Consider the following 15,416-nt stretch of genomic DNA (forward strand, 5'->3'; position numbering starts at 1 on the left):
TGGGGTTCTAATTGAAATTGAAAGTTTTATGCCCCATGAGTAAGTCTACTTGGGGAATTTTGAGTTATTTACAGATTCTGAAAGTGTGGATTCTAAGTTTTACACTGACGTCCAACGCATGAAAATTAATGTAATCAAGAAGACATGACTATTTGAATGTTGGCACTCAGGAAACCAGATTTCTGAGAAAACAGTCCTGTTGCTCCCTAAACCTGATGAGCAACCTGGGTGTGTTAAAGGCTATTCATTTACATTACTTTGCATTAATCCTGCCTCCCAGCACTGATTTCAACAGTCTTCAGTCAGAGGCATCTTCAGATTTGCTGCTTACCTGACCTCTAACAGAGAACTTCTCTAACCATTTCTATTACCATCCATGACTCAACTAAGGTTGAATTTCTTTGCAATTTTCTGAGTGCAATACCAGATGAAGTTCTTTTTAGGCTTTTAGCATCTATAACAACTGAATGTATGCTTTATTAATATCAGAATAAATAACATAAAAAGATTTTACACATGAATGCAAGATCCATCAATTCAAATTCTGATCTAATGAACCAACAATCAACCAGGAAATGCAATAAATTAGAGAGTCTTGCTAAACAATACATCATCATTGAGTCACATAATCACATTAATCCACATTTTAATCCACAAATAATTATGTGAGAAGTATTAAATCCTTTACCAGGTTGGTAATTAACAGGAAGCCTAATGACGGAATGCAAAATGAGGGAGTTGAGTTCGAGTGCTAATCTGTTCTGTTCACTCTGTAGCTCCAGAAGCTCTCACATAAAACATACACGTAGCCCATGTAAGAGCCCATTAGCAGGAAGCTGAGAGATGGAGGCCACAATAAGGAAGTGCAGTGAGATGGATCGCATAGTAATTACACCGTACTAATGAGCCGCAATATGAAAAGCAGCCATTGTTGAGGAGATATAACATTGTCCAGCAAGGATGCAAAACAGTACAATCACAAAACAAAACAGAAAAAAACCTAAGAGGCTGAATTTTGAAGTTTTATATGAGGATCCGATTGTGATGTGAGTTGGAAACTCTCATTATCTCCAATTGGGCTCTAATGTGACAAAACGTCTAGACTTGCTTTTGATCTAGACGCCGCGCATCATAAATCACATCAAAGATTCCAACCAGCTCTCCTATAATAAGGGTTTGAGTTTATTGTGAAAAACAACCAAAAAAAAAGGAAAGATCAAACCCATGGAAACAAGTATGACTTTAAAGGATTTTCACTAAAAGTAAAAATGGGAGCTAAATTATAGTAAACACAAAGGATCATAAATCAACACAGAAAGAGTTTAGTGAAAGAACACCATGCTAAAAAAACATAAATCAGCACCGATTCATAAGGGCTGATCTTGTCATTACTGAAACTGATTAAACTCTGATTTACAGTTCAGTTAATCTAAGACCTGATGATCTAATCTGGACAGCCAGCCAGTGTGAGACTATGTTAACCTATAGCCTGATGTTAATCACTATTATGTGAGGTCCAACATGTGAAAAGCAAAAACACTTGAGTTTTATTTGAAAGGTATATATTTTGGTTGTAACAAGCCTTTTGCAAAAATCCCAGCTTTAGCTCTTAGATTATTCTGCAAAGTAATAAAATTATACCAAACAAAACATAAATTCCCTGTAAAGAGATTTCTTAGCTGAACCTTTATATCACTGTCCTGACATTTAATCACTAGAGGACTTTATTTTAGCACGCTGTCGTCAATACTTCAAAGACAAAGGAAAAAAATCAACTTTTTGGGCGAATTGCTTAAAAAAGAGGCAGATGTAATGGAAATCATTGCGTCTTGTGTTAGTAGCAGTTCCTTTTAAAGTTTGCAGTCATAATTACTTTGCTTCAAAATTGCCTTGCATGAAAGGAAACTGCTGCCAATTATATTGTACCTGAAATAATATTTCACCAGATTATTCCAAAGTTTGAGGGTAAAAAGTCTTAGAGCAGAGCTACTCAAAATCAAATCTCAAGGGCCAAAAATACATTTTTCAATTAGTGAAAAGTCAATTTATGATAGTCGGTCAAGCCACACTTCAACATACAGTCATACTCATATCGAAATGTCAGAAAAATAATCTACTGTTTCCACTCTGAGTGAGTACTCTGTTGGTTTTTGTTGTTGTGTCACAGATGACACAGGGAAGTAAACAAGGAAGAATCCTGCTTTTAGTTTGATAAGATGATCTTCATGCAACTTTTTTGTTGTTTGTAATTCAGAGCTTTGAGAAAATGTTTCGTCAATGTGTTTGTGCTTGCTCTCATAATGTTGTTTCAGATGAAAAACTTTTATTGTGCTCATGGTCTCCTGGTAAATTAAGTACATCACATTTGTGCTGGTTGGAAGAAGAGTAAACACATAAAAATATTGGCAATTTTTCCTTTTGCAGCGAATTTGGAGCGTGCCATGTTGTTCCAATCTATGCTCCTACTCCCAAGAAAGTGCGAACTAATGAACTGTTTCAAAAGTGAAAGTAAAAAGATGCAGTTGTAATGTTCTGATGACGCTGTGACAGACATGGAGGTTCCCGCTTGTTCTGGGTGTCATTTATTGGCCACCCTATTGGTTTCACACCAGTTTGGTTTGGAAACGTATATACAGTTAAAAAAATAATGTAAAATCACAGCCTGGTGGCCACAAATATGTTGCTTGCAGGCCGACATGTACTTCTGGAAGAATCTATTTGTGACAATAAATGGCAGCAAAAATCCACTTTTGTTTGTAAAAGCATCACATTTTGCAAAAAGCTTTGTTTGTCTGTTTTTCTTAATTTGTTTCTCTCTTTCACTTCCTTGAATCCGGCTTAAATGACTCTAAAAGAACTTGTTCTGAAGCTTAAGTGATGCAGATGTTCACCACCTGGTCATAACGGCAAACAGCTCACTTCAAAACAATATGTTTCTGGAAAGGTAATATAAAATATTATGGGTTTATGGCATGGGTGTGGTCTTCTCTGTTTTATTGTGCTGTTTGCAATAAAAGTGGTTAGTGTCTATATTAGGTACATTGGCATGCTTTTACATATTAATAATGCTGACTGCCTTTCGCAAGAGTAGAAGAGAGTAAGGAAACACTGACTTAATCAGTTCCTCATGTTTTTCTGCCTCATTAATGACCATTATTGCAAAAGAAGTAAAAGTGATTTATATGAGCCCAATGGGAAAGTCAGTGTGACCACCTCTTTACAGGCTCCTTGGGATCAATGTGTGGTTCAGTTTAAAAAAACCAAAAGAAAATGAGAGAAAAGCCAGTGAGCCAATCATCCCAACAGCTCCCCGTAACCATGTTTTCCTGGCAAAAATAGACACTTGTTGATCGGAGGAAAGTGACTCACCCACTGATGTTGTGTTCTACTACAAACAAAAAACAACAAACAACAATGAGAAAGAAAAAAAAAAAAATCTGAAGACCTGCTGTTCGTTCTAGAAACAGACTGATCGAATAACTGAACATAGAATTTGATTATTTAAGAAAAAAACTGCGAGTAAAGCAAAGCAAAGAGAGGGACGTTCGCTTTAAAGCCAGCAGAGAACAGCTGATGCAGACATCAGAGTTCATCGCAGTGGGACGTCATCGACAGCTTATGTCATTTCGGTTTTGTTTTCCTTCCTACTACGGGTGGCAAATCGACAAGTGATGGTTTTGTCAGAGGTAAAACGCAGCGGAGCCAGTTGTGCTCACAGGGCTGATCATGTCAGCGGGGCGTTTTTACATTATAGCTCTTAGTGGGTGGGTGGTGAATGATGGCTGGACAGCGTAAAGCAAATTTGTTTTTCGTTTTATCAGTTTGAGCTACCACTAGCGCAGCTGTTCACCCATGCTGCCTGGGTGTGAACCCTGCAAGAAGGAAGTGTTTTTATGTGAGTGAGAGATCTGCTTTCTCTAAGCTGTAATATTCACCATTAGGGCTCGTGATCATCAGTGGGAAAGAATGTCTGTTCCATGTTCATGAGACAGTATTGATGTCATGCCATCTGTTTTACTCAACAGCTGACCCTATATCTCATGCTCGGCTTCTGAGATTGAGCAAAACCGAGACCAAAAATATGAGATAAATTTCAGTAATAGAAAGAAAAAAAAATATAATTGCAAATGGTGTCAAAGAGCTGTGTTAACATCTGTACGTCTCTCTTCACATCACTGCTGGAGTAAACCCTGACATCGAAATTCTGCCACAACATGGATGGCCTTTCCAAGATATTTGAGATGTCTTTTTCATGGCACCAAGAACATATTTGCCTCAACAACACATGATGCTTCATAATGGGAGTTCCCAAACTATTTTGACCAAAGACCTAACTTCCTTGAAAGGAAACTGTGGGTCATTAGTTGCATTTTTGGGTGACAAACTGCTCATGTCTCTATGGTTATGTTCACACAGCAGAAAAAAATCAGCTCTTTTTCCTCCCTTGTGTCTTATATCCAAGTTTTCTACTGCAGTCTGGGTGACCCTACTCCAATCTTTTCTCTCCCCCAAAAAATCAGATCTGTGCCACTTCCATATGTGGAAAAAATTTGGATATGTATTTAATTGTTTTCAAAGTGTATGCTGTCTGAATGGTCATGTTGCATTTTTCTGGCTGTTATGTGAGATGTGCACCACAATTCTGCACCAGAGGAAGCCAGATGTGGTAAATCAGGATGTAAACAATGGCTGAAAATTATGATTATGAATGGATGAAATTAGTCACTGAAGTGCATCACATCACACCACTCCTGGCTCTGACTTCGCATCCAAACAGACTTCTCTACAGAGATTGGAGTCAATGCTCCACAAAAAGCCATTGCTAGTGGAGGTGATTTCTTTTTCTTATCTTCCTTCTTGCTTATGATACTGTACTGTGTCTTTATAGCTGAATAACTTTAAATCAATCCGTTATTATTTCCATAAATGCGCTGCTGTGACGTCTACATTCTTGTTCTCCGCATGCAGGTCGCTTTGGGGACGTAAATTGTCCACACATAAGTTTCAATGCAGTCTGGTTTAATTAGTAGTATGAATGACGCAAAAAAACAAAGCAAAACAAAAAACTGGATTTCAACAAAAAAAAAAAAAAATTGGAATTGACCATCAACTGGCTACTTTAAAAGCGAACGTATGTTAATAAGGTGGCGTCTGTTTTTCTTTTGAAACTTCATTGTTGTGGATTAGTGACTTGACCATCTTGCCACATCTTTACCCTCTGACCCGTTTTGTGATGCATTAAAAAGTTTTAAAAAAATATAGGATGGATATAAAGACCTTGATTGCAAGCTGTGTGGATTATTAGCAAACATTTATTGCAGTCCAAGCAATTCTTTCCAGTATAACATATGCACTGCATGGCAAATAATGATAAATTTGGGATAAATGTTGCTGAGCCCTTTACACTGAACCCTCATTAACCAGTAAGGAAAGCCTCCTGCTCCCCTGGGTGAGACTGGCAGCCAGTGAGGCCAGTGCCCTAGGCGGGTGAAGTCCGTCTTGTTTTCTGGCCCTGGCACAGCCTCCAACCCTGCTTGGCATGAGTACCAGCACTTCACAAGCCAGCCTTGTAAACGCTGCGTTCCTCTGCTCTCTGTCCTTGTGTAGAGTTTAGTTTCAGCTGCCTCTCATGAATGAACTTTCCTTTCAGTTTATACTCATTCTGCTTGTATAAAGTCACACAAAATGAATCATCATCCTTAATTTTAATGTTTTTCCTTTGTTTGCACATGCTCTCAACTTTTCTTTAATTTAGTCTTTTCTCCTTCAATTTGCTTTTTTTTTGCCTCATTTCGTGCAGCTATGCAAGTTTCATGCTTTCTGTTGCAGAGTCCCTAATGATTGTTTTAATCTATGAAAGCCCTTTTAGCAAATTCTTGGAAGTGAGGCTCAGATGCCAACACATCAACCTTTTCACCCTTGATGCTGAGTGAATTTTGGCCCAGTACCCTGTGTTTCTGTAATCCACAGACATGCAGCTTTGCCACAAAACCTATAAAACCCTTAAATTCCCCAAAATTAAACAATTGCAAACAGCAAAACAAGGACACACATTTTTGAAACTCTGTAATTGTCAAAGGAACCAAGTTATTCATGAGTCAAAGTTGGATTCATAATTTTTCTAGGAGCTATTAATCTGGCAGTCAAGCCAGTCAAGACTATGATGCATGCAGGTAGCAAAGACTAACAAAGGGTTCCTAATGCAGGAGAGAAGTTATTGTAGCTCACATTACTGAAAAATCAACTTTAAAGTAAAGGTAACACCTTTTATGTCAATTTTCTAAAGCTTTCTGTGCGTTTCAGATGATATATTGCTTTTTGAGATCTTTCAGCTGCCAGAGAGCGTCTCTTAAATTATTTATCACATCTGCAGGTCAGTTATTGATCAGGTCTGGGTATGGCTTGTGAAATTGAATTCAGCTTTCTAAAAAAATGTAGCTTAATCACATTTGATTCATGATTTAACAAAAGGGGTGGGGGAATTACTTTTCCACAGAGGGTCAGGTTGACTTGGATAGCTTTGTTCCTTAAACGAATAAAAATCATCTTTTGAAAACTGCTTTTTAAAGTTACTCAGGTTATTTATTTATCCATGAGTAAAATGTGTTTGGTCATCTGAAACATTTAAGTGGAACAAAAGAAAGCAAAACCAAAGGATGGAAATAATTTACTATTGTCTTATTCTGTCTTTTTTTTACAGTGAAAAAACATGGATTGTGCAGTTTATACTGTAGATGTATTAGTGAGGCTTAAAATGAACTAAGCCAAAAAAATAAATAAATAAATAAAATTCTTAGGAATGCAACACTGAACATTTAATGGAGTGGTGCACAGCACTGACCTCACAAATCTGATGCTTGGTCAACCATTTTCAAAATAATAACCCTCAGTAACAAGCTTTTTTTTATTATTGACTAGCAGCACAACAAGACAGTCTGTAAAAGTCCCACTGTTGCAGTTACTAAGTCCAGCACAACAGAGAGAGAGTATTGCTTTCGGTTGTAGATTAACTGCACCCCTATGAAGCCTCTGTTGCTCACAGGTTGGGGAGATTAGTCACAGCTGTAAACATGGCAGACCAGGTCAATCTTTCCTTGAAAGCAAGGAAAGAGAAAGACAACTGGCAGAAAGACAACCATAAATAATGACTAAAATTTCTTCTTTTTTTCTTTTTTTTTTAAGTAGTAGGTTGGAAATAAGGGTGGTTTCCCCAGAGTCTTTAACACATTAGATTGGAGTTGCAGGAAGGAAACTGTTTTTTCAGCCAGCACGACATGTCACATATAAATGAGACAAGTCATAAAGCAGACATAACGCTTCAAGAGGAAATTAGAAAGTGCAGAGTAAAGAAAACGAGTCACAAACAGGAGAAATAAAACTCTTATCTAATCTGACGATATGAAAGCGTATAAGGAATCTTTCTGCTTTATTTCTTTTGGTTAACTTTAGCATTTTGACTTCCAGTTGGTTGGTTTACTATGAGAATATCAGCCATTATATTTAGGCTCAAGCACCAAATATCTACACTCAGGTCTGGTTCCATGTGAAATTTTTATTGAACAATCACAATGTGGAGCCTCTGAGGTCATCCAGATGGGGCGTTAATAATTAACTCTCTGAGGGCTTATGGACCTTTGCCTTCACCACATATATATGCATTACATTAGGCAGGAAAGGACCGAGCAGATCCATTATTCATCCCGGAGACAAATTCAGAGGCTCAAGGTTGAAAGCCAAGTCACTCAGGGCTCTATGTGTGCAGAGGAGAGAGCTTTAGCATAGCCCGGCTTTCCCAACACATTTGTGTAGGTGACCGAGGTAAAGTCTGCTGCAGAAAACTAAATCATGTGTGAAAAGATTACCTCCAGTTCTTTATCACTGTAGTGGGAATTTGATGACATGAGCAATGTGTTGATTTCGCTTGATGCACAGCTCAGCAAATTCACAAGACAATTTCATTCCAGCAGGCATGTCAGAGAGATGGACTGGGAATGTGAATTATAGCAGCACTGTGGTTCTCTGGTCACTCCGGGGAGTAGTTTCTCTCTGGTTCCCGTCTATATCCAGTGTTGTACCAGTTCACCTTCACCAAGAACTAGGTCTGAGTGCAGTCCACGCTGTTTAAACTGCAGTAACTCGTCCTCATAGTTCAGCACTTCATTGCTTTTCATTAGTTCTGATTCATTTATCAATCTTTTTGTGAAATTAATTATTTAATAATGCAGGGACCTGGAATTCATGAGTCTATTAGCATTTGATTACGTAATTGCCTAGCATTTACAAGCTGGCCTTTTGCCAGACTCATCAGATCTGTTTTATGCTCTCCTGACTGTTCACTAAAAATTATCCTAACTGCAAAAACACAAAATCTAACCAAGTATTTTTGTCTACTTTCTAATGCAAATGTCTTACAGAACTAACTCATAAGTAACTTTTCAGTAATATGTAGGAATAAGCCTGTTACACAAAGTAATAAATCAATTAAAACAAACTCAGTAATTTTGATTTGCATAATTTATTGCGTTTCTCTTTTTTTCTACCAAAAACTGGATAGTGCATTGGTCTCAACTAAACCTTTTTTGAAGGACAATTTTGTTTAAAGAGACTACATAATTAGTTTTATTTGATGTTTATTCACTTTGGATATTTAAAATGTCTTCCAATTCAAGTGTTAAATGTTCATTAGAATTTAAAGTTTACTGATCTTTGAGAATGTGTTCTGCAATATTTTGCCACTACTATTATATTACTTGAAAATTGGCTTAAAACAACAACATTATTGTCCAGCAAAATTTGTTATCACGACAGACTTGCATAGTAGCTTGTTTTAGGTCAACACTTTCTTACAACTGATGAAAAAATACCACCTAAAGCAGATCTTTTCACTTAGAAGAAAAAATGTTATTTTAAAAGAGAAATAATCTGTCAGTGGAATTAGTAGTTTGTAAATGAGCCTTTGTATCTAGTTACAGTTACATTAAAATGAACTGTATGTAAATGGATCTGAATCTGACAATTTGATTGAGTTGCATTAGAATAAATTGATGTTTATATAACTGGATATAAATAGGACCTGGAGGTCTTGTAAAGTGCCTTAAGATGATATTTATTTTAACTGGAGTTTGTATATTCAAATAAAGCTAAACTGAAAATGAGAGAAAACCCTTGGGGCAGTATTGTGAAAATGGCTCCATGTCAACATGATGTAAGAATCTGGCAAATGTATGTTTATTGTTTTCTCATTATCCTCATCTATTACCATTTGTGTTGCCGGATTGAAAAACATACCATCATATGTGCCGCTTTCCAGCAAGATCCCGCTTTCTTCCAGTTCCTGAAACTCCCCAACGCTGATGAAGTTGTAGTCCACTCCAGGTACTTCTCCCTCCCTGGGCTGCCGAGTGGTACCTGCCAACAACGGGGAAGTGTGAGACAGAAGAACAACCCAAGAACTAACCGTCAGGATCCGGGGCGGGGGGGAAGTTTGGGTCGGGGGTATGGATGCAGTACTGCATGCAACATGCCCACAGGGATGTGATTCAGCACTCGGGGGAGGGTCTGTGTCTACATCATGAATAGTCAACAGGGCTGGGACCGCAAAGCGATGAATTCATTATTCAAACATGAATCAGAGAAGGGGGAAAAAAAACAGCCTCAACGCAGCAGCGCAGCTGTCAGAAACCAAAGGGAGTGTAACTGATGATAATGAACAGGGTCTTAATTACTCACACGAACTTACACTGTGCCCAGCAGCACAACCACAATTCTTTAAGGACACTAATGCAACACTGATACAGTAGATAAGGAGGATTCTGAGAATAACAAGGAAAGGTTTTCTCTTTAACTTCTGCATTATTAATGAATACCAGGAATGTTTGTACATCAGCCCAAAGGAGCAAACAGGAGATTCAACAACTACTTACAGCAATTAAAACAGAGAATTATTGCTAATATCAGATCTACAATTAGAACATTTTATTTTGGTTTGAAAAAAATGCAAATCACATATTGGACACAATAAGAACTAACTTAAGCAATATAAATGATGAGTTGATGTATACAAATTAATAAATAATTGAAATACAGCTAAGATGCAAATTATTCCAGTCCTTTTAAGTTTAATGAAATCTCTAAATTTTACCAACATGTTGTTTTGTATTTGGAAGTGATAGTACTCACAAGTGGCCCAGTCAGTTTTGATAATGGAGCTAAAGATTAGGTTTAATGAGAATGAGATCAAATTACAGTAATAATAGTCAGACAAATACGGATTTAGAAGTTCCCAAAATGATCTCCACAAACTGACGGACCAGAGTTGCTTCCACTATCCTACAGATTAAAGCCTAATCTGATGTTTACAACACTGGCAGTGTTCATGTCTGTCCTCATAAGTCCTGGCTTAATGCACAGAGTTCATAGAGATAAAATTGTGCGGCATTTGTTGGAGTGTTGATGGTCTGAAGCAGAGAAAGGGCTGAAGTCGCTAATCCATCTCTAAAAAGTTAAATATCTAAATTTCCCATTTGCCCAAATCTAAATAAAGCTTGCACATCTCCCTTTTATGGTTTCACAGATCTCCTTGGAATATTGTTTGACAGAATAAAAGCTGGTTTTGCAACAGAGTTGTCCGTTTCAGACAAGATATCTCCTCCTACAGTTAGAATGTTTGTAGACAGAAAGAAAATGTTAAACTTGATTTAAAGCCCCATGTGCCTGCAGTGAAGAGACAGCAGGGCTACTAGAAAAACCAAGATTACGTCTCAAATGATGGTGAGCCGAGCTGACACGTTAGAGGGCATAAAATCAGTTTCACAACACCATTTTTAATTTATTTGAAAACATTAAATTGGACACAAGACCGTTTTCAACCTTGCCTTCTACACAGGGTTTTCAAAAAGGAAAAAGGGTCATTTTTAAAAATAGAAAATGGTTTTCTCCTCTGATTATTTGCTGCTTTAGATCACCAACATAAAAAAAGCTTATCACTATGAATGCTGAGACTTGAATCCAGTATCTCAGAAAATTGTAATGTTGCATAAGAGCAATGAACAATAGATTATTGATAGAGAAATGTAAGGCCTACACATTCACAAGGAAGACTGCTGGCTTGTTAGCTGTCCAGACTTTTGATGCTCAATGCTCAACAATGAGAATAAGCTACAAAAGAAAAAATGTAAAAGAAGCAGGATCTTCACTGAGCCAAGAATATTAATGAAAAATTGAGTGAAGAGAAAAAGGATAACAGGGAAGTTTAGAATACTACTGAAATGTCCATTTATTTCAGGAACTTAATCAATAAATGAAACACATCATTTAGATGAATTACATACAGATGGATGCTTGACAGCCTTTTATCTGTTAAGTACGATGACTTTATGATTATTGCTACTGAAAACACGACATTTCTCATTTAAAATTTACATTAGAGAAATAAAAAAATAATAAAAACCAGAGATTAATGCTTAACTAAATGGGTAACACCAAAGGGTACTTCTAATCTTACTAATTTATCGAATACATTTCAGTAGGACAACATCACCTGATTAAAATCTTTGTTTTGATCGTATACGATATTGCAATTTTCTGAGTAACTAAAATTTGAGTCAAACTTATCAAAATAGAATGGAACACTTGTTTAATTTTTCACTCCCGTTCTATTAAACTGACATGAGGAATAATATAGTGAAACACTGGAATATACAGAACACAGAATATGTTCTGCAGGTTTTTCAACCAAAATCTCCCAAATTATCCGAAAAATGAATACTGAGGTAATTCTGGGACATTATAAATCCTGACTTCTCTCTGACTTCTCTGTTGTTGTTGACATAAGCAACACGTTTACCAGCGGAGCTTATTTTCATGCCGGTGAATTGCCACTGAGGCCAGTTTGTTTGCTGCCTTGGGCTGATGTAGAAATATTCTTGAAATTCATCAGTGATGCAAGTTTTCGAGGGAAAACCTTTTTCTCTTATTCCCAGAATCCTGCTCATATGAAAACTGGTAGGAGTTTCACAATTCTTTGTAACTGCAAATAGGAAAGCGGCAAAAAGATTACACGTGTAAGCTGGTTTTCACAGTGGAGATGTCCCGCAAATAATCTCCCAAAGAGTCATTCGATCATCTGCTCATCTACCTTGCATGACCTTGCTTCTGTATGCTTTACGGTGCATGAGTGAGTATGTGTGAAAGTGTTAGTTTATAAGACTAGAAAAAGCTCTTTAGAGAGTCAGTCAAATAAGACATTTATAAGCCATTGTTTAAAGCAATGACCAGAAAAAAAGAAAAAAAAACTTTGCTTGGATTTAAGAGTACAGACATCAGACCAAGTCCTATAGAGGACATGTTGAAATGTTGATGTAAAACTAATATATTGAGCTTAATGGACAGAGATGATCCAAGTCATATGTTTCAGTTTAATGAACCTTATAATGAAGCTTTAAATGGCATGAAAATGAGATTGTCCTCAAAGAAGGCTGGAAATGGTTCATTTGATGTTTTAACAATCAAATATGCATACAGATAATTCTGGGCAGTGAAATAACCTAATATCCATTTTTTTGTTTTTCTAGACTTGCTTTTGTATGAAAAAATTAAATTGCATGCTATGGCTAATGAAATGTAATAAGTGAAGCAGATCTGGAGATATACTTATAGCTCTGATGTTTGTGTCGTCTCGCTGGGATTGGCCCGGATTTACCTCCATTTATATCTTGCAGCTCCCTGGGCTACATTTATTAAATTTATGGGCCACTGTGGATGAGATGCAATCTGTTTTTGTTTTTTTTCTACGTAAAAAGACAAAGTGATACGTTAAGATAAGCCTGCACAGTCAAACCGGGTATCTCTTCAATCTTTCCAACAAATTGCTGCAATTGAAATCGTGGAGCACATTTTCTCCATTTTCTATTGGTACAACTCTTCCTCCATTTTTTGATCTGGCACTGAAACCAGTGGAGCTGATTCGCCTTGCTGTGACAGACATCATCCAAACGGAAAGAGAGATGTAGCCGGATATATAGCCTTGTGGGGGGTCAGGATTTAGCAAAGCCTGCAGGATTTCATGGAAACCTGGAGCCCTGGCTCGGCATTGAGCTGATGTCGTCTTTTCTATGAAGCAAGGGCAACGCTTAACGAAGACTCCCTGCGTCTGGTGCAGGAAGGAAAGTCACGCTTGTATCTCTCCCCGAGACCTTATTCCGACTGCTGCAATGAGCACAGACGTCACGCTGGAGTGGCTATCCAGGTTCCTCACAGGGTCACGGTGGCTCAGCGCTCTGTGATGAGGCTCTGCTGAAGGCTTGAATGAGCGGAGGGGAAAGGATGCATATGCTGAGCTGCTGAAGCCACACTAAAATGTCTCACATTGAAAATGTTGGCTCATTTTGCTGTCCTCTACAATGTCAAAGTGAGAAAGGCAACAAAACGCGACATGCACTAAAAATAGTTCAGGAAGAAATTAGACATAATGTTCTTATTTTCACATAAAGCGGATCTAAAAATGTACGCAGAAACCCACTGAAGTTATGTTCTTGATTGATACAACCAGTTCGAAATGAAATTATTATTAAATTCAGTTTCAGCATTCAGACTTCAATGCTACCATTTGTCCAGTCTGCCCTTCCAAAGTCCTTCAGATCATTCATACTGTGTGGAAATCTTTTTTTTTTTCCCACTGCCCTGTTGGAAACACCTGAAGGTGAAGTAAAACTTTTGTTGTTTTGCATGTGAGCTTGGACTCACAGTGACAGTGAAAAATGAAATCCCTTTTTGTCTGCACCTTTTCAGAAGATACTTAAAGGTTCAGGGTAAAAAAAAAAAAAAAAAAAAAAAAAAAAAAAAAAGAAGCTTGTATGTTGAAATTGAATCAAAATATGCTCAAACTATTAGATTAGTGTGCAGACTTGTTCAATAAGGTTATTGGAGATTACTTATTCTTTACCTTTCCTCTTCAGAATAGTCCAGATTTTATTGAGGGTGCACACTGCCAGACTGCTGGCTGAAACAAGGCCCAACACACTGCTTCTATGGGTGCTTTGCATGCATGGCAGAAGTCACATCTCTCTATCAGCAAGACAAGAAAATTCTGCTGATTATAACCAAAGTATTCAGTATAACGCTGTTGGATCTGGAATAACTTTCCCTTAAGGCAGACTGACAGAAATGAAAGCTTTCCAAATGATTAGTGTTGGGAAACATGTTAAAAGTCCCTTTCTTCTAATGAGAAATGGCAGAAATGGTCGATAACTCCAATGTGCAGTCAAGAGGATCACAGCTTTTCTTTTATTTAAACCTGTTGGCCTCGCTGTCTGTTTTAAAGTCTCTCAGGCGTAAACGGAAAATCAGTCTTTCGTGGTTATTTATTTCACCGTTTCCAAGGAGCATTGAACACACTGTAATATAGGAGCTAAAACACCACTAGTGCAAGGTACAGAGAGAATAAGGAGCTTAATTTCCTGTAAAACATAAACTACTAAGGAAATATGATATCCGTCAATACTGCAATCGTCTTTCCCTACGGGATAAAAGTATTTTAGCCTTGATAGAAAATGTCAGCCTTCCCTTTAAAGTTGTTATAAGGTGTTTATTCTCGCTACTTTTGCATTAAGATCTGCTTGAAGCCGAACAGCAGGTGTTGTAGTAATTTACATGACTTCAGAGAGAAGAGCTGGTTTCCAGCATCAAAGTATAATGAGGTTTTAATTAAACGTCCTGTATTGAGATTCTAGAGAGAGATCTAGAGAACCAAGTTTTCATGAGTTAACACTGCTCCTCCCCCACCTGGTGCTACAAGTGTCAGTCAGTAGTAAGAATGCTTCTACACCTTTCCATACTATTTAAGAAAAACAGATTCAGTCATATGGAAACATCTCAGGGTGAGAGACATTTTTTAAAACTGCTTCTGGGCCAAACAGACATGTTGTCTATTAACCAGTTCAGTTCCAAATGTATGACCTGAAATGTACTTCTTATGAAGTAATCTGACGGTAAAAGGAAATGAAGGAATGTCTACAATTTAAGAGTTGGCATGGAAAATCTAGACTCTAATATCTAACGTTGAAATAAATATTATAATTAGTGACAGACTGCTGCGTCCTGGGTGCACAAAGAAGCCTTATTACAGATCCTTCTTCTCAGCAGCTGAAAAACTTTATAAGCATCATTACTCCCAACAAACTCAATAAATATATACATCCATGTGGTTATTTACATTTTTCATTTCTTGTAAAAAAAAAAAAAAAAAATCAAATGTTTATGCATGTGAAATCACTCAACTCAGTTGCATATTTTATAAAAAATAAAATTTTGTTATTTTAATAACAGAACAGTATCAATATTTATACAGACTCCTATTTTAATTTTTTCCATCCATCCATCCATCCATCCATCCATCCATCCATCCATCCATCCATCCA

At 37.2% G+C, this 15,416-nt stretch overlaps 1 protein-coding gene across 3 annotated transcripts in view; it reads right to left on the minus strand.

The window, feature by feature from the left end:
* The window catches only part of magi3a (membrane associated guanylate kinase, WW and PDZ domain containing 3a), a 128,782-nt gene that overhangs the window by 36,037 nt on the left and 77,329 nt on the right, over positions 1-15,416 (minus strand). For all 3 annotated transcript variants that reach the window (XM_007553655.2, XM_016672230.1, XM_016672228.1), the window contains exon 3: positions 9,289-9,408. In XM_007553655.2, the coding sequence (XP_007553717.1) occupies positions 9,289-9,408 (120 nt within the window). The remainder of the gene's footprint in view (positions 1-9,288; positions 9,409-15,416) is intronic.

The sequence above is a fragment of the Poecilia formosa genome, unplaced genomic scaffold (genome assembly GCF_000485575.1).
Source record: "Poecilia formosa unplaced genomic scaffold, Poecilia_formosa-5.1.2 Scaffold57, whole genome shotgun sequence".
Classification (NCBI taxonomy): Eukaryota; Metazoa; Chordata; class Actinopteri; order Cyprinodontiformes; family Poeciliidae; genus Poecilia; species Poecilia formosa.